At 40.8% G+C, this 23,141-nt stretch overlaps 1 protein-coding gene across 3 annotated transcripts in view; it reads right to left on the bottom strand.

Annotated features, from left to right (window-relative positions):
* Positions 1 to 5,051: 5,051 nt before the first annotated feature.
* tbc1d16 (TBC1 domain family, member 16) overlaps positions 5,052 to 23,141 on the bottom strand; it is a 27,831-nt gene continuing 9,741 nt past the window's right edge. For all 3 annotated transcript variants that reach the window (XM_082530159.1, XM_082530158.1, XM_082530160.1), the window contains exons 5-13: positions 16,677 to 16,871; positions 16,365 to 16,512; positions 16,066 to 16,230; positions 15,258 to 15,406; positions 11,804 to 11,938; positions 10,815 to 11,001; positions 10,051 to 10,230; positions 8,102 to 8,248; positions 5,052 to 7,450 (exon numbers count right to left, since the gene is read on the bottom strand). In XM_082530159.1, the coding sequence (XP_082386285.1) occupies positions 7,157 to 7,450; positions 8,102 to 8,248; positions 10,051 to 10,230; positions 10,815 to 11,001; positions 11,804 to 11,938; positions 15,258 to 15,406; positions 16,066 to 16,230; positions 16,365 to 16,512; positions 16,677 to 16,871 (1,600 nt within the window). In that variant the 3' untranslated portion in view covers positions 5,052 to 7,156. The remainder of the gene's footprint in view (positions 7,451 to 8,101; positions 8,249 to 10,050; positions 10,231 to 10,814; positions 11,002 to 11,803; positions 11,939 to 15,257; positions 15,407 to 16,065; positions 16,231 to 16,364; positions 16,513 to 16,676; positions 16,872 to 23,141) is intronic.

Below are 23,141 nucleotides of genomic sequence, written 5' to 3'. Positions count from 1 at the left end.
TAAGAGATGCAGTGATGAGTTAGTGTAGTCTTTTATTTTTGTACCACTTGTAATGTGCATTCCACAGTGATTATGTAATTTAAGGTAATCAAAACATAACTGAACTGAGTAATGTTATATTCTTTGCAGCACCATACATACTGCTATCATGCTGAATTTGTAAGCTTGCTGACTTACAAACAAATGAATCATTTTAACAGTAAGAGAAAAAAATCCAGAAAAAAGAACATAGATAAAAGTTATAAATTAAATTTGAGTGAAATAAGTATTTGACCCCCAAGCAAAGCATGACTTAGTAGAAGCAGAGCAGTGAGACGTTTCTTGTAGTTGGTCACCAGGTTTTCACACGTCTCAGGGGGGTTTAGTCTGCTCCTCTTTACAGAAACCTAAATCCTTTAGGTTTATTAGCTGCTGTATGGATACTCGAAGACTGGTGAGGCCACTCCATGACCTTAATGTGCTTCTTTAGCCACTCCTTTGTTATCTTCGTGGTATGTTTTGAGTCATTGTCATGCTGGAAGACCCATACATGACCCATTTTCAATGTTTCATAATGTTTCATAATGTTTCCACATCTCTGCCTGACTGTGGCAATGGTGCTTTTTGACTTGTACTCAGTATTTCTCGTCCTCCAAACTCGGTGGGTTGAACTGATGCCCTCAATTTCAGTTTCATCTGACCAAAGCACGTTTTCCCTTCCCTTCTCTGAACCATTTAGATGTTCACGGTCAAACTTAAGATGTGTCCCTGGTGTCCTTTGATTGCTCATTGCTCTTGCCCACGGTGGTGGACAGGATGGACAAGTGTGCGTCATACACATAAGAACTTGAGATCAGGATTCTGTCTGGATTATAATGACATGCAAATCAATTTATAACTTTAATTGAATGAGTTTTTCTCTCAATTTCTTTGTTGATATTCTCTCTCTGTTAAAAACAAAACAAAACAAAAACAAAAAACAACACTACTATAAAAATTAGACACTGTTGATGCCTTTGTGATCTGAGCAAACTTACATGTTCAGCAGGGGATCAAATAATTATTTTCTCCCACTGCTGATATTTAACAGTACATTTGTTCTAGATTGCAACAGATTGACAGCATAAAACTACAGTCTAAGTATATTACTGCATGGTGACAGCTCAAGCAATGTGCCCAGTATGTAATGGCAATCTTTCCACTGAAACAAAGCTGCACATTAAAAGTAACGTCGCCATTATTCTTCCCTTGCAACTGCCTCTGAATGCTCACTGAGAAAAATCATGTCAGGACTTGCAAGTGACACATGTGGAAAAGTGCATGTGCAGCTCTGGCTAATAAAGTCGATCTATCACTGCAGTAACACCAGAATCCCCACTGCAGTTCAGCATGAGTCTGTCCTCTCATGCTGTTATCAGACACCCCGGTGGATCAGCCTGCTGACTGCAGCCCTGGAAGGCCCATTAACACCTCCAGAGGGTAAAGCCCAGCCCCCTCTATAAACAGCCCAGCCGGAGGTCCTTCCTAATGGGCTAAGCTCATTCCCAGCCTGGCCTGCTGCAGGTGTGGAAGCCGAGCCCTGTAATTGATAATTAGGGGGTAATAACCCAGCATTCAGTGCAGGCCTTAAGACAGGATAGTAGCCAGGCCCCACACTGTCACTCAGTCAGAGGCAGTGGAAACTAGAGAATTGAGGAGGAGGTGGGGGTTAAGGGCTATAATTCAACAAGGGGTGCATTTGTCTAGAGGTGAGGAAAAAAAAAAACTTGGAAACAATAACACATGTATACTCCGGCTGGATTTAGAGTATATGCAAGGACTGATAGAGAACACAAAGAGCCTCCACAGAACTCAAGTGCTTTGCGTAGGTCACTGATAGCGTGTGTGGGGCTTATGATACCACAGGTAACAAAGTGAAGCTGCAGCACTGTTGGGGGTGTGCTACAATAGGTCGACCATGTATTTCCACACACACCCATTTCCATGTTACTGTTAAACCACAGATTTTATCAAAGTGATGCACTAAAAATTATCTAAGTAGAAATAAGCAAAAAGCCTCCAACGGAAACTGCAGTTCTCAGGTAGACTTAACAAACAAGGTGATGTTTTGTGTCTTTTGTGCCTCCGTTGTGGTGTTTGATACATTTGGATGTTCTGCGAATGAAAATGGCAATTGTGCTTCTTTTTTTTTTCTTTTTTTTAAAGGGGGCAGAGGCCAAAGATTTGAGTAATGAAAAGTGGGAGTTTATTCATTTATGTATTTATTGTCATTTTCCTTTTATCTAGTTTCCTGTTATAGAAATGCATTAGCCCTGAAAGAAGCTATCAATCAGGGAGCTAATGGGTTGTAATTGCAGGCAGGGAGGCACCCACATCACAAGCGACGGGGTCCCTGTACAGTAGAGAAAGACCTACAGTGGATTCGGTCCCTGGGTGATCCCAGGTTAGAGGAAATTCTCAAGTCATTTTCCTTTTGAAACCATTACACTCATCTCAGTGCAATAATCACCCCGGCTAGTATATTTATGGTTTTAAACAAAAGTACATGGACGAAGTACGAGGGAGTTTCAGGGGGGGGGGGGGGGGAACCCTGACTGTGTTATTCATAAGATTTGAGGATTTTTCCAGAGAAATATGTCTGAAATTTGGTCTTCCTGGAACTGCTGAGTGGCTAAACCAGAATACCTGCTCTGAGTCATTCCACACACACAAAAAAAACAACACTCCGTCTGCTCCAGCGTTTCCAAGGAATGACAGCATCTGATACTCTCTATAGCTGTCCGTGATAGTCACTCGATTCCTGTCAAATGCCTGAGCCATCACTCACTCTCATTCTCTCTCTCACACACACACACACACACACACACACACACACACACACACACACACACACACACACACACACGGCAAACGGTAGAGGCTGAAAAGACTTTGCTAGACAGTTTAGGGTTGAACTCTGGGAAACACGCCGTCTGCCTCTCATGGCTTCTTTTTCTCATGGGAGGCCTTAAAATGTTTGTCAGAAAACCGGAAAGGAAATCCCTCGTGAATTCGACAGAATTCACACCTTGTCTTTTTCCATCTTCGCAGGCAAAATGAAATGGGAACAAACAACACTGTGTGCTTAGGGGATTCACAGGAATGCCAGTATTTTGTGGAAATGCCAAATCTGGTCAGGTGTTATGGATTTCTAAAACCCACAAGTAAATAATGTTTTAAATGTGGCTTATATTCAAGGCATTATTGTTAACCATGTTTTACATTGGCAACAGTTCACCCCCAAAATACTGCTAGCATCATTTGTCAGTTTAGTTTTTGAGATTAAAACTGTGGAATCAGCTGGATATGTTGGAGCTAGTAGCTTTATGTGAAATAATCATTTATCTTATTTCTTTCTATATGATATCGATCTCAAAAACCATCCCTTCCCCGAAGTGTAAATACAAAACATCTTCCTGCACATCACCACAGAGATTAAATCAAGACCGCGCAACTTTAAAAAGAAAAATGGAGCTTCTTCCTCCTCTTAAAAGTAAAAAAGCAATTTAAATAAAGGAACCCATGACTTTCGGTTTCTGAAGTCCATGCTGGAAGAATGAGTTTAAGTAAAAATAACAGAGGGATCCGCAAAGCGTCATTGCTGTTCAAGTTATTGGTTTACTGTTGGCTTTAAAAGGTTTTGGTACCATTATTGCTATTATTAATAAGAAGAATCTGACTAACCAAACATAACACAGGTGTAGTACTGTGATAAAGTCTTAAGTCTTCCCTCGTGTCTTTATATGCTACTTCCAAGATCCTGGAGAACCAGAGATTTCTGGAGATCTTTAAAAGTTTCACGTTTTCTGCTTTTTTCACTCATTTTCAGTCCAGTCCTTATACTGATCATTTTCAGATTTTTCTTTCCTTCTTTTTTATTCATTACAACAACTTAACACACATTATGAATAATTCAAGCATAAAAAGGCACCTAACTTAAGGAATGAACCAGTGTTGCATCGACACATAACAGACAACTTGGAAAAGAATCAATTTTAATGGATCTTTAGGCACTTTGTTACTAACTGCCTGTTGCATAAACATTGATTGGTTCACATTTCTTTAGTGAATCCACAAAGAAATGCCAAAGATAACACAGTTTGACTGGCATGAAATAATATTTTATGCACCAACAAGGCGACTCCCAAGAGCTACAAACCTAAAGCTTGATATAGCTCAGCATGGTGAGCAGTGTGTCCTTAAAAGAGTGAAGAGGACAAATGAAGAAGGGGCAGGACAGAAACAAGTCTAGAGTAGGTGAACAGTAACTGAAAGTAGTGTTCTTTAGAAAGAAAATCCTCAGAGATGCATCTGCTCTTCACTCAAAATTCATCGGAAATGGTCTCATTGGAAGGTTGGCTGACAAGAAGTCATTCTTAGTGGAAGGAGGGAGGAAAAAGGCTCAGGTATCCCAAATTACACAAGACTAAAAAAAAAATCAGTGGCAACCGGTCTGATGCAGTGTTGAATCCAAATTTGGATTCATGGCAATGATCTCCAGTAAAAACATGCCTGATAGAAAAACTCAAAACAGAAAATATACCTTTCACCAATTAAATCACTGAACATTTTCAGTACAGCTGTTCAGTTCAGTTTTTTATTCAGTCCAGACTTCAAAATTACTGAGGGAGTGAGGGATCATCTGGACCGAGGATGGAACAAAAGGCAGCCAACATCCAAAGAAGAGCTCTGAATGTCCATGAAGAAGCCTGGAGAACTTTTCCTAAAGACTACTTAAAGAAAATATTGTAGCCTGGATATGTCGTATTAGTAATAATACACTATAATATCTACATGGCTGAGACATTAGGTATTTTTTCTTTTGGTTCATTTGGGCATAATCTTGATACTTGCATTTATTTATTAGATTAAAAAAATACTAAATTTTAGTATTTTTTTAATCTTTATACAGAAAAATGCTGGCTCTAGTGCAGTAAACCCCATTTCTGCTTTATTTTCTACCAGATCAAAACAATTTATCCTCAAAATGAAATAAACTGAAATATTATTTAATCAGCAAAACAACAACAATCTTTCAGAAGTGCTTCATGAAAGCATTAGTGTCATTTTATTTCAGTCATTTTCAATGATACCAATGATAAGAATAGGCTCTTTTTTCCCTGTGACGTGTACAATAATGCATCAACATATCATAGAGCTTAACAGCTGTACATTCGTGACCACAACTCACAACAACCACCCCTGGAAATCGGAGTGTTCATTAATCAAGCTTGTGACTTGCAGTGTCCGTGTAAACAAATGTGATTTCAATGCTAATACAATTCATGAGCTCCCTTTCACACACATTCGCGCCAACCGTTGCTTTTCCGTTTTTCTGACTTTGCTCACTTCGCCGCAGCCTCCCCATCTTTAAAACTCTGCGGGCATCTCCAGCAAACAGCTGCACATGATAACTAATATGTCATTTACTGAGGCTGCTTGCTGAGAGATGCAGAGAACCGAAAGAAGGGGGAAGTGCGGCGGTGTGGGGGCGGTGGAGAAAGCCCGATTGAAGATCTTAATGTTGCGTTTTAGCAACAATTTAAAGATGTTTTCACTTAGAGGCCTGTTGCTCAAAATGTCTCAGGGACGTTTTCCAAGTGGAGATTGCCTTTAAGTCTGATTTAAGATCAGCACGCATCCCTCCTCAAAGCCTAACTGCTAAAGCGGCTGGCTTGTCTTTCTAATTTATCTACCAGGTTTTTTTCTGCAGGGTGGCTGCTGCTAATCTGGTCGTAGGGCATTCTGTGACTCACCAGATGTTAGCGGCCAATCGAGTTTCCACACACACACACACACGCACGCACACACACATACATATATCAAAGATTTTAACACTTCTGTTGTCGAGTGAGACGAAGCAAAAAAACAAAACAAAAAAACACAAATACATTCATGTGAACTGATTCTTGAGTGTTGTCATTCATTTTAAGGTGAAGTGGAAAGACTTCTGGAAGGAAAGGGGGGAAAACAGACTAAAAACTGTGCTGATAATTTTTCACAAGGCTGTCTAAACATGGTTCAACACAGACGAGGATGAAGTTTCAAGTAGGAGAGAAAGTCATCAGTTTTTCCTGTCTGGATAAAAACCGCCGTCCGCGCTCTCTCTGGCGTCACACCCATTCGACACCTCGAGCAGAAAATACATTTCATTTGCTTTTTTATGCTAATGTGAAAACGGGAAGGGAAGAAAAATAAATATCCTATTACTCAACAGGTAACATGACAGCCTGACTTTCTCAGAAGGAAGAATGTTGTTGTTTTTCTCCGGCTCCTCAGGAGAAACTACGAGAAGGTTCTTTCCCATCATCTGATGAGGAAATACAAGAAAGCCCTCAGGATGTGTTTGTCCTGTAAACACATTCTTACCTCTGTGTTTTCTAAAAACAATTACTGTACGCTGTGCCCTCTATATGTAAAGAACTGCTCATGCAAGGATATAATATTGCTAAATATTTGTAACTGTTGATATAAACGCAAAACATTCACTTTGTTTAAAAATCAAACAAAACTTAAACAGACCGCTAATCCATTCAAATTCATCATATGTAGGTTAACGCCTCTCTGTTAACACCAAAGGATCAGGTTTCACGTTAAAAATGTCCTGCTCAGACTTGAGATATGCATGTATAAACTTGATACTCAGACAAATATTCCACTGTCAGGACATGGGAACAGTGTTCAAAATGTAAAGTTCAAGTTATTGTGAATGAATCTCCAGTTTGTTTTGACCCTGGGTCAGCATCCGCAAGAATTCAGCCCAGTTGCCTCGGACCCTGATGTGACCCCCTACCCACGAAGCCCCTGGAAGAAAGCCAAGCCAGCGGCAGACTAGAACCTGAAAGTAACTCCAGCCAACATAGAGGCTGGTGATTGTCCATTTTGCTCCTGGAGGAAAGTAGCTTCTTGACCTCTGATCTATCCAACAGCGAATCCTCATCACGGAGTCTTGTGAAATGAATGTTAATAACAACATTCTGGTAAGGCAGTGTTCTACATTGCTCCATGTGTGGCAAAATATCCTTTTTAAGAGTGTAAAACTAGAAGCATGGACGATGAAGAGACACAGAGAAAGAGAGAGATGGGGAGGGGACAGGTGCTGCACGGTGACAAGCAAAAGCACCTCATAACCTCCACCTCAGGTCTGTTTCCGAAAGGTGAAAATGTCTCGAGTTTTAGAGCCTCTCTTGCCCTCCGGTGGAGGTGTCGGGGTGAGGTTCGGTGAGGGTGTGGATGACGGGGAGGGTGAGGAGGGCTGGGGGGTGGAGGTGCCTCCATAGGGGCAGCTCTGCGAGTCTGGATGTTCACCCGAACACTCCACGGCGGGGATGTAGCGGCTGTCCCACATCCCCGGGCCGCACAGTTTACAGAGGTCGTGAAGGCTGCACGGGATCCTGGGAAGCAGGCGGAACTGGTAGAGTAGACTGCGGGCCTGGAAAGCAGGACGAGAGGAAAGGAGTTCTAGTTTGCCACGATGCGGAGCCAATAAATGCAACACAGATCGATGCTGATATCAAACAGCGCATTAAAACACCAAAATAAATCAATGGGCTCGACTCCAGGCTAAAAGATAACAAAAGACTCTCAAGGTCAGAAAGCGTGATGTTGCCTAAAGCTACAAAGTCCGCATCGCATGCAGCAAAGCTGTGGAGTTACACCACCTGCATGCTAACATGAACTCGCTGCCTGTGGTTGCAGTAGTAACACACAGTATCCATAAACATGAGGAAGCAGGCATGGACACAATAGCCGGGATGGAGATCATAAATCCTCCACTTTGGCATGGCAGCCTCCCATTTAGTACCTCAAGGCCTCTGTGGGCAACTTAATGTGCATCAGTTGCTTTGCTGCAGCATTGGGGCAGGGCTGCCTTAATGCAAGCAGCACTGGATTTGGTTTAAATGTGTAGCAATGCAGCAGTCTGTCGAAGAATTCTTATGATGATCGTAAACAACCGATTATTCTCATATTTGGAGATTGCTGCGTGATAACCTTTATTTTTGGTATGAAGGAAGCGGAGTAGTGAGATGAAATGGTAACATAAAGGCATGAAAACCAAAAAAAAAAGGTTTTACTGTGATACCTTGCGCAGAACCAGCTCTCCGTTCATGTGCATGGAGAGATTGCTGAAGTGCAGCAACATCTGGTCAGTAGCGAGCTGCTGCTCTGTCACATCCTCCCCGTAGAGAACAATGATGGCCACACACAGGAACAGGTGGAAGTAGTCCGTCTAAAGAGGAGGAGATCAGCAAAGAAGTGAAAGGTAGAAGGAAAATATGCATATTATCAGCTTCTGTGGTGTACAGTCAGTTATGTTACTAATGCAAATTTAAATTTCAGTAAGTGCTTTGCATTTATTCATGCCTTTGTTATAAGGAACAACGTTAAGGACACGTCTAGGATAAGGATACATCTACGCTCACTAATATTTGCTCAAATGTCCGTTAACAAGTTGCAACTCTATCAGATGCTTTTGGTAGCCATCAACAAGTTTCTGGCATAATTTTCTGGCATGATTATGGCTGGATATTTGACCCCCTTCCCGGCAGAATTGGCAGAGTTCGTTTAAATTATTTGGTTTACTGGCATAGACCAGAGTTTTAAGTATAGTAAATAGATTTTTAATAGCGTTGAGGTCGAGGCTTTGTGAAAGCCATTTCAGAAGCTTAATGTTAGCCTGGTTTATCCATTTAAAAACCAGTTTTCTTGTGTGTTTGGGATAATTATCCTGTTGAAACACCCAGTTGTATCCAAGTTACAACCATCTAGCTGCTGATTTGAGTGGTTAATTCCAGCAACTTTGTGGAATATATGCCACCAGAGTGGTGTAAGATCAGAATAACTTGTCCTTACGTATAACTGTCTGTAACTTATGTAAATCTAGATGATCACTGAGTTCCTCGAACCTTCTCATTGTTCTGAGTGTTGGTTAATCCAATGGGAGGTGTCTACCAGAAACTACCAGCTGTAGCCAATCATGATCACTAATGAAAAGTTGATATGATTTGGCAAGTTCAAAGACACTGTAGAACCTTCAGGACCATTTATTAAAAGATTTAAGTGAGTGTATATTTACGTTTGACCCTGTGTGGATGCAGGTTCAAATAAATCATTAAAAGCCCAAAAATTACCATGATTTTCAATACGAAATTAAATAAGGCCTTTATTAAATCTACTGTACACAATGAGCTATTGATGTGCAATAGTATTTGTTCAGTTGTCCATAACACTTTAAAATATCTTCCCCCATGCCTTTATTATAGGTCTGTTTTCACCTCCTGGTGGAATAGCCAGACTTTTACAGTTTACCTGTCCTTTTATCATTAAGAAAGCAATAAATTCTTTAAGAAAAGCAAAACATTGTTCATGAAAAATCTATTTTTGGACTAACCCCAAACATTTCGTTTAGCAAGAACTGTCGAGATAAATATTGTGTGACCCAATATTACACGATTCTTCCCTTTCACAGAAAAATCAGATATCAATCAGAAATTCTTGCTTTTAGCCCATCTGGTATGTGACACTCAACTGTCTAAACCAAGGTTTCACTCTCATATCTCTTCTATCACCACCTGTAGCTTCAGATCAGAACATCTAGAAGAGAGTTTGAGCAGATGGCACGAAGCAGTGAGGCTGATATTTGAGGAGAGGTGTTAACCTCTTTCTCACTACGCACTACACAGGCATGACTAACTCTGATAAAATACAGAAAGGGTGGGAAAATATGCACTGGGTAGATCGATTCAAGATAAGCCAAATGACTTTTTTTTTTTTTTTAAACACAGTATTTTTACTTTTTACAATTTGTTTTTTAAGCTAATATGCTATTAGGGGTCACTGTAATCTCTGGGAATCAAAACCCAAAAATAAACAAAACCATTAAACCCCTTGAAGAGCAATTACAGGCTTTAAAGGCAGGATTACAGAAGCCTGCAGTGGGAAGCATTAAAGGAGTAACATGCAGCGTAGTATATGCAAAGTTTTTCTTTCAAACTTGTGTATGCAAAGGAGCCGTTCGGACTTTGACCTGACCTGGTAGTGTGCCCAGCACGCCTCCCACATGCGCAGGGCCTCGGTGTCGGGGAACTCTCTCTTAAAGCAGAGCAGGATCCAGCGATGGCAGAAGAGGAGTTGGAGGCCGTCCTCCCCGAGCCTGGTCAGGTGCTGGTGAAAACGTGGCAGCATGAGGCGCAGCAGCTCCCGCAGGTACATCTGGAAGCAGGATCATAGAGCTGTTTAAGCTTATTTCTCCTTCTATTTAAGCCAACTTTATGATTGGCTGCCCTTCATAAACTCAAAGTTTGAACAGCAGGCTGTGGAGCTGTGTGGCTGGGATGACCATATTAGGGATATCTACCCTCACTGACATCACAGAGTCAGAGTTTTATACTGCATAGTGGCTCTATAGCGTAATGATTTATACAGTCACCTAACAAGCAAAAAGATCCCAGGAGGAGAGACAAATCCCTTGAGGATTGCATCAGGAAGGGCATTCGGCATCAAATATGCAGCACCAACAACTGTGGTGATGACTTATGAATAAGGGAGTAGATCAAAGTAGCTTTGTACAATGTGATTCATCAGAAAACTGAAAGAGTTGTTTAAAGAATGAACAAAGAAAGCTTAATCTAGCCACTTGCATCTGGTCAAGAAAATAGATATAAATGTCTAAGTTACAGAAATTGTTAGAGACAACTTGAAGCTGAAGTGTCAGAAAGCTGTGGTGTAAAGCGTCTCTGCAGAATCAATTCAGACATTCGTACAACTCACAAAAGACGCACAGAGAAACTGCCTACCAGCTGCCTCTCCATGTCTTCGTCCCGCGGGGAGCTGATGAAGATGGTGTTCTCCATGAGGCCGACAAAGCACCAGAAGGTGTCGCTTTCATCCTGGATCTCAGTGAGCAGCGGGGCCACCAGGTCAGACATGCCCTGGCAGTAGCCCATGTCAGGATTAAACACTGCATAGTTGAGCAGAATCCGCCTGAGGCGACAACAACCACGAACATCTTAGTGGTGTCATAACATCTCAGCATCTCAAAAAAAGCGCTGTAAGTGGCCACAGTAGAACCATAAACATAAACCCCTTTCACAGTCTCCAATACAGCCTCTACACAGTCCTGCCAAACCAAATGTATAGTCCCACCCAAACACTCTCAGGTTTTTTTTTCCCTTTTTCTTGCATGGTTACCAATTTTGAGAAAACTTCCTTTGCTGTTTTCAGACCTTAGTAAGTACTGCATAAACAAAGGAAACAGGCTAAAGATAGTTTCTGTTGTTTGAGCACTAAATTAAAAACAAAGACTGAATTTGTGGAGACGGAGACTGCAATATGAGGATGCCGGTCTCTCTGCTTAGACTAAATGATCCAGACAAATGTCTATTTGACATATCAGTAATAGCTGTGAGCTAACTTATGAGATGAGTGCTCTCTATCTGGACATGTGCAGTGCTGGTATCACCCCAGCTCACATACAATATGAGACATAATGCCAGGACAAATACCAGGAGCCTTGATGAGAGTCACTAAACTAATATGCTATTTAAATCCTCTTGCTCCTCGTTTGGAAAGCTATTAGCTCTGAGTATGCATCAAAAGTGCTCAGACGGCTTAGTCAGAGTCAATAAAGCATGAAACTCATTTGCCGTTCCCTCAGGGTTCAGAATATGAAATGAATAGGTACGCCTGTGCGTTGGGCTGAGGAACGATAAGGCTGGACTGGGAGAAGGTGACAGATAGAAATTTAAAGTGGATGGGAAAAATGAGAAAAAGATGGTGGTCTGACCTCATGATCTCCACATTCGGGTTGTTCTCGCCTCTAAAAAAGTGGTTGCTGCGGTCCGTTCTCACCACGTCTTTATCCACCGTGAACTGGACCTTTCTCCAGAACTCACTGTGCTCCTCCGGGCTCATGGACAACCTGAGAAAAATTCATATAAACACCAGAAAGCAACAGAAATATTAAGCGAAAGAAAAGGCAAACTTAAAGTTGCAGCAGTTAATAAAGCTGTTAAAGCGGTGGCGTTAAAAAAAAGTTTTTCACTGCACAGTCTCTTAGGAAATGCTTGGTAATTAGAATCACAAAATGAAGGGTTATCAAGTGATCGTTGATGCAAATGTGACTCAGGTGTAACACTAACACTTAGCTAGAAATGAACAAAAAATCCAGGGGTGTGTAAACAGTGGGCCTGGCAGGGTATTTTACAATCAAGTGTTCCACTGAGAATAATACCACAACCATAAAACTCCCCCTATCCTTCCCTGTAGATGTTAGCAACTATATTAGCAATGTACTCTGAGTGTGGCACTAATGTACTCAAGTCCTAACAAGCAGAGGGGATTTAATTAACACTGTTTGTTTTCCATGAAGCCCCACCAGGAATAATGAGCGCACACCTGATGCAATGCCACGCAACTGTTTAGTTTTTGTTGTGTTCGTGTCCTTGGACCCTTCTACTTCTCTTTGACTTGAAATTTGAATTGTTTTCATCACTTTGTAGTTCATAAGCCTAGACAATAAGAACATAGATAGTTATAATTGAATGAGGCAAAAATCTGTATTTTTATGTGACTTTTCTGAGGTGAGACTTTTTTTGAGGGAAAAAAAGTCTTAATCTATCCCTCGTTTCTATGTATTTTGCAAAGATGGGACATAGGTGCAGCAATTTATTGAAAAATGTGCAAACATACATGGAAATACAGGATATAAGGCAAAAACAATTCTGGTTTGCATGAGTCTAACAACCTTGAAAGTCAGTATTTGGTGTGACCACCTTTATTGAGCACAGCCTGAACTCTCTTAGGCACGTTTTTGTGTATTGTGTTTAAGTAGTCTTCAGGAACACTTCTCCAGGTTTCTTGAAGGACAGTCAAAGCTCTTCTTTGGATGTTCGTTGCCTTTTGTTCTGTTCTCTGTTAAGATAATCCCACACTGCTTCAATAATGTTGACCTCCAGGCTCTGGGGAGGCCAATCCATGACCAACTCCATCGCACTGTGTGTGGGATGCAGTCGTGGAGACTTTGAGACTCTTTCCACGTGGCAATTCATGGTGGATCAAACGCTCTCTTCAGATTTTTCAAATTTTAACTAAAGAAATAAATTGTGTGTTTTTTGTGGCAGGCTGCAAGTAACAAAGTGCCTAAAGATACAATTTAATGTTGCTTCTCTTCCAAGTTGTCTTTTATGTGTAGACTGGTTCATCCCCTGAATTAGGTCTCTTTTATATGCTTCAATGTTTCACAGGTCTTTGTTAAGTGGCTTAATCAACAAACAACATTACTCTGAAAGCGGTCATATACTATACAAAGACTGGACGAATGAGTAAAAAAAAATGTCCAAAGACTATTGCTCAAGACCCCTTTAAAAACTACAAGAAAACCTGGCTCTTAACAACTTTCTTAAACCAATAATGAACTATTTTTAATTTTAATCTTGATGGCATTGATATATTTTTTTAAACGTTCTTCAAGCAGGAACTGAAAACAATGAAACCTTTATCTGCTTTAAAAAGAAACCTAATCGGATGATATCATCTGCCGGACATTATTCAGGTTAGACCAGAAATGCGATTGACATGATTCCTGTCATGCCACAAGTGAGAAGCAGCAAGTTAAATTTGACATATGTATGGTAAGTATAAAAGCTCAGAAGCCTTATCAACTGGATTATTTGGTATCCAATAACTAGACTGTGATTAAAGGCCAAAGGCTTCTCATTGTAGCAGTATAGGTAAGATCTTTTAAATGTGTTTTTATTGTTTTGTTTTGTTATTTGTAATTTGAGGACAGATCTGCTCCATTTTCTTTTAAAAGTTGAGCAGTCTTAATTTAAAAATAGCTAACCTACAGATACAATTTAAAATTGGTTCTTTGCCAAGTTGTCTGTGTGTATAGACCCTAAACTGGTTCATCCCTTGAGTTAGTCACCCGTTTTTAATCCTTGAATGGTTCAGAAGTCAGAGTTCAGTGGCTTAACAAAAAATCTCCTACAAAAATCATCAGGTAGAAGGACTAGAGTGAAAATGACTGAAAAAGCAGCCAAAAAGTCCAAAAAATGTCCAAAGAAAACCTCTGAAAAGTCTTCAGAAAAGCCTGGAGAGCTATTGCTCAAGACCACTTTAAAAAATTAAAATAACTTTTATTTATAGTATAGTATACTTATACTTATAAGCTCTAAAAAAAATGAAATAAAACAATTTATCTTCAAGTTAGCCAGAGGACATTTTCTTATTCAATATATATCATGTAATAAAAGCTGCAAACAAAAAAAATTATGACAACAGCTTGAAATGTTTTTTAAATGATAGGGATAAGAAAAAGGACAACTACTGGTATGCTTAATGTATGTTCACATTCCTCTGTTAGTTTCGCATATTTTCTTGTTGTGCGCTCACATTTCAAATTCAAATTTTATTTGTCACGTACACAGTCATACACAGTAATCACAATAATCTAGTGTCAGTCTGGTTAGTTTTGCTTTACTTGTTATTGCTGCCCCATTTCCATTGACGGCCAGGTAGTTATCACATCTGACAGTGACACAGAATGAAAAGACATGTCTCTTTGCTCCTAATGATCAACTAGTGGCCCCGGAGGCTGGCTCTACTCAAAGGCTCTTTACAGGAATCCACATCACAGTCAGAACAAGGACTCTAATTACCTGACTTCAATAAGACCTTCTCAAGCACTCAAAATGTTAATAGGCCATACACATGAAACCTGTCCAATTATCATATTCATTACAGACAGAGGGGCACAATGTGTGAAAATATGTGTACACTTAACCTTTTTGATGGCAGGCTGGAGGCAAATGAAGACTGGGGAACGTGCTCGTGTGTGTGTGACGTGTGCGTGTGGTTGGCCGTGCATACCGAAGCTGTGTTCTGTTTTTTTGTTTTTGTTTTATTTTTTCCATCCGACAAGACAGTATGATCTGATAAGCGCTGACATGTTTTTTTCTCAAGAGACCTTTTATTTCACACCCAGCACCTCCCCTTAACACTTTCCTGATTGCGCCTATTGATTGCTGAGCGCCTGCGATGAAAAGCCACAATAGGCTCACATATGGTTTAATGTTTGACTGACTGAGCATTTGGCAGCAGACACTGCAGCCACATGATAGTTTATCTGTGTTTCAGAGAGTGAAGCATACAGATGTCTCTCAATACAAGCTTTTTCTTTTTTTTTAATACTTTTAAAAAGACTTCATGATGTTAACACTGTACTTCCACAAACATACCTCCTCTGCTGGATGTCATGGTACTGGCTACGCTTTTGCAGTCTCCAATCTTCCCTTTCTTGGGAAGAGGAGTCATAGCTGTAGTAGTGCAGCAGGAAGGGCCACACCTCACCACGAATGGATGGGTCGATACCACCGAAAAAGATGGCCTGGTAAAAAGAGTGTAGAGGTGAGCACAGAGGGAGTGTGTTCTCTGCGTTCAAAGGGCAAGCAGGGGCCAAAACTGATAACTATAAGAGCAAACCATACTTTATGCAAACAAGGCATGCAGACAGTGCGGCACAGCCTGCAATGGAACTATCACCTCACTAGGCTTGTTTATCAAGTGCTGCAAAATGTTGCAAAACTGAAACTTCTGTAATGTTAAGGGGGGGGGGGGGGGGGGTGAACAAAAAAACAAACACTGCTTTGTCAGCAGGTCCAGCAAGAACAGTCCTCTTTTGCAATTCCTGCACTTGTGCATTTACTGAGGAAATGTTTTGGTCTGAGTCTAACGGCCTCTGAGTCATTTTCAACAATATGGTAAAGTTTAAACTGAGTCAATCAAAGAAGACTGAAATGAGTCACAGGGGGACAGTGGCCAAGACCAATCCTCTCATCATTTACAACCTGGGAGTGCTGATTCAAACTGAAACTTCAGTGTAGGGCTGAGTTTCAAAATGACTTTCCGAAGCATGTGCTACCAGAAAATGTGATGCTTACAGTATGGATAGGTATGACTGAGCTTAACATATTAGCTGATTGATTACGTTCTGACTGATTCCTCAGAATTATAATAGCCTGCTTGTGTTCACACCTGCATACATACCTTGCGCAGCTTATACTCCTCCTCCACCTGTCCGTTCTGGTTGAGGTGACGTAGCCAAGTGGTGACATCCAGCCTTCGATAAAGCCTCTCTTCTGGGTGAGTCTCGGCCGATGGCAGGGTGGGCCTCTGGATGGAAAACTGCATGCAAGACTTCTCATCTGACACCTGATGTTAAATGAGACCAAAGGGGAGAAACACATTGGCGAGGACAATACAACTGAATAAAAACTGTTAAAAAAAAATGCTTCCTTTTCCAATAAAACTAGAAGCCAAACTGGGAATTTGGGCTGTAACCCGACCTGGTCTTTGAGCTGAGTTTCTCTGCAGCACTTCCACTGCTGGAACACCTCAGCCAGCTTGTCCAGGCCAGCATGATGAAAGTGGAGGATCTTATATTGGCTTTCTCTGCTAGCTATCACCAGCTGGCCACTAGTGCAGGCCTCGTCACTGCAACAACACAATGGTGAATGATAAAGTCAATAACTACTGTAGTAATAAAGAACCTCACGCAGCGAACAAAGAGCCTGTGAGAGAGAGTGAAACATTACGCAGTAGCGCAGCAAAGTGACCCCTCGCGACCTTTCTCCGACCTTTTGCACTCTCCGACTGACCTGAAGAAGAGTCTCAACGACCTCATGTGACCCAGGTCGACCCTGAAAACTCCACACAATTGCTCCAGAGCTAGGAGCTTCTGCTGCTCCTCCCACCGCATGCCCTGCGACTGGCTGCTGCTCTCAGAGGGGGCATGGCTGTCCAAACTTGAAGCAGAGCTGGCCGAGTGGTTCATGGATTCCTCGCACAGCTCCCTGGAAAACAAATAAATTAAAAAAAAAAAAAGAAAAAAGATTTTGGAATCAGAATTTGGGGGTTTGTTTAATTCAAGTATTTTCCCCTTTACATCACAATAGGGAGTCTTTAAATGTAGTTTCTCTCTCTTTGCTTCTTTAACCTCACATTCAGATAGAAAGTTGTGTTTTTCAACGTGAAGCATTGACAGTGAATATCACAAAGTCAGAGGCCGTTGGTGGAGACACTCCTCGGCTCAGCTCTCCCCTGTTGTTTTATGTCTCAATATGTTTTTCACCAAGAGGCTGAGAATAGGAGGAATGCATGGAGGCGTCAGAGGACAGAAACACACACATGCACAAACACACAAGGAAATCTGTACACACACAAATCACACACACACACAAATCACACTGTCCGCTGTCCAATTTCCCCTGTCATTCCCTCATGGCAAGCATGTTGTTCCCGGCACTGAAACCTGAGCTGAAGGCTCCTCTGCTGCACGAGGAGACACACAAGAACACACACATTATAATCACACGTGTGTGCAGAGAAACATGCATGCGACAATGCCAAAATATGTACGTGGCCAACACAAACACGCACTGCGCACCGCAGCAAACCACACGCCAGCCAAACTGCTCGCTGGCTGGCGTGTTCTCTCTAACGTACACACATGTAGACACACACACACACACACACACACAGACGCTCAAGAATGGACCATAGCTAATGACCAAAATGCACTCGCAAACACGTCTCCAGACCTGCTAACGCTGAGAAACAGAAATGCATTAAACCCGGCGACATTTGAGAAGCACACGTGTAAATTAAGTTGCCTGATTATGACTTGCTATAAATCCTACACACACACACACACATATATATATATATGCATCAGAAATATATTTTTTAACAATACAGCCAAGAAAAGGTCATTCACGATCAAAATTTAGTAAGAGAAGAATATCAATTTGTAAAAATGTATATATTTTTTCCACTCTGCTCGCATCAGCTGACACGTTGGCTTCTTTGATCACGAGGGAGGCCGGCTGAGCCTTTTACGCCCCGAATCAATCACGTCTTGCTAATAATTTGCCTGTTAGCAGATGGGAAAATAACAAGGCTGATCAATCCAAGCTGCACTGTTTCCTTATGCTATCTGGTGATTTACTGCTCTCTGTCTCATGTATCATGCCACAAACCAGACTGTGGAAGACTACGAGACGGGGAGAGAGGCGCAGAGAGTTCTGGTAAGAGAGTTAGGCAATGTGAACTATGAAGGAGATCTTTTAACGGACAACTGTGTTTCCCCTTTTTTTTTGTTAAGTGACTGTGAAGGCCCATAAGCCCATTTACAGCTGACATTTCCTTCTCTCTTTCCTGCATGCTTAAGACTCATACATTAAAATCTTTTTGTATATTTCGCCACACAGACAAAAAAAAAAAGTAACAAAGGTCAGAGTGAAAAAGCACTTGATTTCTGAAATCTGAGCATGGGTCATTCACTGTGCTGCGTTCAAGCGTAAACTCAAGAAGTGATTAACAACATCTGTCAGTGTTTAGAGCTCGATTCTATTCATTTATATTAGGGAGCAAAAGTAGGCAGCAGTCACGCCATAAATTCTGCACAGTGTACATTATATAAACAAGCTGTTTTGCTTGAGTGAGACTGCTGTAACCATCATGTCCCACCAGGCCAGGGTGAGATCAAACTGCCCTGAGGCCCTGTGTAATGCTTCCCTCCACACACATAAGGCTTTACTCCGGGGGAAAGTGCTGCCAGGTCACCCTGAGAACCACCACGCAGTGAACAGGCCTACAGAGACTCCCAGGTCCTCTAGCTAATCCCTGGAGAGAACAGGGAGTTTAAGGGAGGGCTCAGATGAAGGGGGCGGTGTGGGCGCACACTGAAAAGTGTGCGCCCACACAATTTGAAGTTTTAGAAAAGGAGAAAAAACATCCAGCATCATCTTATCCTTTTCGGAAATAATCCCTCAAAGGCACTTTCTGCACTCTGGACACTCTTTTGTCCATATTAAATGTACTTTAATCTGATTATAAACCAACAGATAAAGAAGAAAGAAATATTTCTGCTGAAAAAAAAAATCCTGTTTACCGATTTTTTCCCCCTTACATAACAATTAGGTAGTTGAAAAAATATTTAAACATGGAAAACTGGAAAAACAAGGAAAAACTAAGATCGCAACTGCCAGACCAAATATACGTAACAAATGGTTGCAAACGTTTTCAGGCGTCACAGTAAAAAACCACTGTTCTTAGACATAATCATATACTAAACGTTCCACAAAGTGCAGCCCCAAGAAGGCAGTACGCATTGACAGCATCATAAACTAATGTTAAACTTTAAAGAAACTTGTTAAGAAGCTCGACAGAGATTGCTGCAGATTTCTCTCTCTCCCTCTTTTTTGCCCTCTCCCACCGCTCTCCTCTTTCTGCCCCCCCTTTTCATCCGCTCTCACTCTCATTCGCAGAGCTTTCTCTTTGAATGATTCCAAGTGACATGTTTCCAGTTCCTGGCCCCTTAACAGTGTCAATTAAAGCAAGAGAGAGAGAAAGAGAGATTGAGTGGGTTCCAGGGTTTTGGCTGCTGCTCTGCTCTCTTCAGTCCTCTAATCCAGAGAGCTGACATTCAGCCCAGCACAACAACCCTGGGAGCACTGAGAATCAAAGGGCTTCACACAGACTTTAGGAAGGGGAAGGGGAAAGGGGGTGGTGGTGGTGGGCCGAAGTATTTGAGAGGTGGACAACACCAAACGATACAACAACTCGAGAATATGCAAAAGGAAGAGATGTGAAATAATAATAATGAGAAAAGTGGGAGGAGTTGACAGATATGGAGAACAGAGGAGAATCCAAAAGAAGAAGAAAAAGAAGGAGGGGGGAAAAAAATAACAGGCAGAGGAAAAGATGGATACAGTGCCAGAGAGCTGTGAAGAGACACCAACAGCAAGTGAGGCAGAGAGTTTTGGATGAAGAGAGGGACGGAGTAAAGGTTAGAAGCTGTGAAGCAAAGAGCAATGCCAAGTCACACACTGACTGCACTTACAGCGAATGTGAAAAAGTGGCTAAAAACACTTAAAGTCACACTGTCTCACTCTTTTTTTTCTTTTTCGGTGGGGGTGGGGCGGTGGGGGGGGGGGGGGGGGGGGACACTGACACAGGCTTACACATTTCTGGGCAACATATCAGGCCACATAGCTGCGTGAGGAAACATCCGCGAAGGGAATCATAAAATCACACGACCGCGAGGTCTGAACAGCAACGCAATTACTGTACAGATGGCTCCCCTGACTACAGAACAGTGTGTGGAGGGATTGTGGTTTGGCTTGCTTTATTTTTGTTTGTTTTTTTAGGATTTGGAGACTTATTTAAAGACCTCTGTGACATTACACAGCATTTAGATCGAAGGCCAATTTAAATAAAAATTGAAATTGTGAAGCCTGATAACATTTCATGGTTCCTGCTGAAGTCATCTACCTGCTTTCAGGTCGCTCGGGACATTTAGCTGTAGTGCAGTGAGCCACCTTGTGGCTTCAAACTGTAAACCAGCTCACATGCAATCAATTCTTTTCTTTTTGGCTCCACCTTCTGGTAGCTTAGGGCAACTAAAAAAAACAATTTGTGAATAAAAATAACACAAAAAATTACAGTAAGGGAAAATTTAACATTATGTTATTCGAAGCCACAACAAGAAAGGGAAAGAAATCAATCATTTTGACTTTATGGAGCAACTTAGCTGATATTAAATAGAATGAAATATTTACTATAAATTTACTTTGGAGTACCACTGAATACCTCGAGGAATGTAGGAACAGCCCACTAATATAGCCTCATTCGCTTTTAAAAGAAACACACACAATCTCATAATATTTATAACACAATCTACTCACACAACACTTCCATGATCTTTAAATGTATGCAAAAATAACCCAAAATAACCCTTCCCATAAGTTAGTTCCTAAACACGTGGCAGGCTCAGTCTGAAAAAAGCTGTCCAAAGTTTTTGATTATATTTTCTTAAAACTGCGCATAACAGGCTTTGAATGTGTTAGTTCCTGTTTGGTGACTGGTTAGAAGTGTTATCCAGTCAACAGAGATGTGTGTATGAACCCTGCTGTATGAAACAGAAGTGTAAACGGTTTAGCTTCACCTTTCTTTGTTTGTTAAATAAACTTGAGAACCTGGACAACAACGGGTCAGTTACTGTAGTTTTCACACAGTGTCTTTATTTTTATGATAACAAATACAAACACAAAACAATATGTAAAATGCTAAGTCACACCATCCCTCAAAAAACCCCAACAAATAATTACATTCGAATAATTTTAAAACTGAGTTTGCACGCACTGAAGGATTTAGTGTTGCATTGTGCTTAAAATTTATTTTTATATATATATATATATATATATATATACACACACACATACACATACACACACACATTAGGGGTGCAACGATACTCGTATCGATATTGAACCGTTCGATACAGTGCTTTCAGTTCGGTAAGCATATGTATCGAACAATACAAATTTTTTAATTTATTTTATCAACTTTGCTTCTGACGATGCTGTCTGTGTTGAGAGCTCACTGGATCTGCGTTCGACTACTCCGCCTAGGCTGCACTGTCGAGCGCAGATCCACTGAGCACAGCACAAGCTAGCAAGACAGAAGCTAAGCTCGTTGCAACATGGGAAATTGAACCTCCCCCACCCTCATTCAGATCTGGCCTTTGGAACTATTTCATCATTCATCTATTCCGTCATTTAGACAGCCGTTAGCACATGATTCTCCTTATGGGGACCTGATATGTTTAATATGCTGCTGAGAATATAGCCCAGAAGAAGCGTATAGTATAGCTTTTATTTTGGAAAGAGCCATTTCTCTGTAATAAACTCTCTTTTCCAAAGATGAGGGATTTCTGCAACATTAAATTTAAAAACTGAACGTTTGAGTTAAAATATATATTTATAATTTTAATAAATGACAAATTAAAAAGGCATGAACATTTTTTTTGTATCGAAAAAATATCGAACCGTGACACCAAGGTATCGAACCGACCCGAACCGTGAATTTTGTGTATCGTTGCACCCCTAATATATATATATATATATATTAGGGGTGCAAAAAAAATGTTCATGCCTTTTTAATTTGTCATTTATTAAAATTATAAATATATATTTTAACTCAAAAGTACAGTTTTTAAATTTAACCCTAACCCTTGTGCGTGTTTTTTATTTTGACAGCGAATGCGCACCTGCGGACCACTTATGTGCAGCCCTGGTTATTTAGCTCGTCATATTGCAGCCACAGAAATTCTTTTGTCCATGAAACCATAAAGCTGCACTTTCTTTTTGCCTTATAGTCTGATTTGTCATAACTTCTCCGTTTTGTGGTAAGCTTTTCTTTGGCTGTCACTTCTTCACCCTGACCTGTCTTATTTGGCTCAGCAGAACTGAAATGCTTTTACACACGGACTCACATAAGCTCAGCGATTCTCTGCGCGATCAACCTCTCACATGTTTAAGCTGCAGGAGATTTCACTTGTCATGTTTGCATAGTAAGCTAACGATTAATAAGACGATGTCAGAGGAATTGGTGCACAAATTATCATCACTCACAGATCAGTGCTGTCGCTCTCTATACACAGTTCGTGCGATTGCAAAGTGAAAGCAAAAAAACAAGCGCAAATTCAAACGCAATTTCAATATGTCACATATTGACAGTGGCTCACCGATGCCAATGACATAATTACCCAGCTACATTTCTGAAAGAATGCAAAAGCATTGACATATATTTTTCCTTCCTACAATAGCCCGACGGGCAGGGCAGAGATAGATTTTGGTAGCCCGACTGAAAAAAATCGCTAGCTCCAGGACGTCGGGCTAGCGATATTGCAAGCCCTGTATCTGATTGAGGAATCACTCATCTTTGGAAAAGAGAGTTTATTACAGAGAAATGTCTCTTTCCAAAATAAAAGCTATACTATCCGCTTCTTCTGGGCTATATTCTCAGCAGCATAAGGAGAATCATGTGCTAACAGCTGTCTAAATCACTCGGCTAAAGTTAGTAGCATGCTTATATATATATGCTTATATATATATATATATATATATATATATATATATATATATATATATATATATATGAGAAGGAAAAAAGTGACCTGACCAATTAGTGTGTTTTCGTAATAATAATAATAATAATAATAATAATAATAATAATAATAATAATATTTTTTAATAATTATTATTTTTACTCAACCTTGA

This window comes from Aulonocara stuartgranti (genome assembly GCF_965226115.1).
Source record: "Aulonocara stuartgranti genome assembly, chromosome: 4".
NCBI classification, from domain to species: domain Eukaryota; kingdom Metazoa; phylum Chordata; class Actinopteri; order Cichliformes; family Cichlidae; genus Aulonocara; species Aulonocara stuartgranti.
This window is presented reverse-complemented; position numbering and strand designations above follow the sequence as displayed.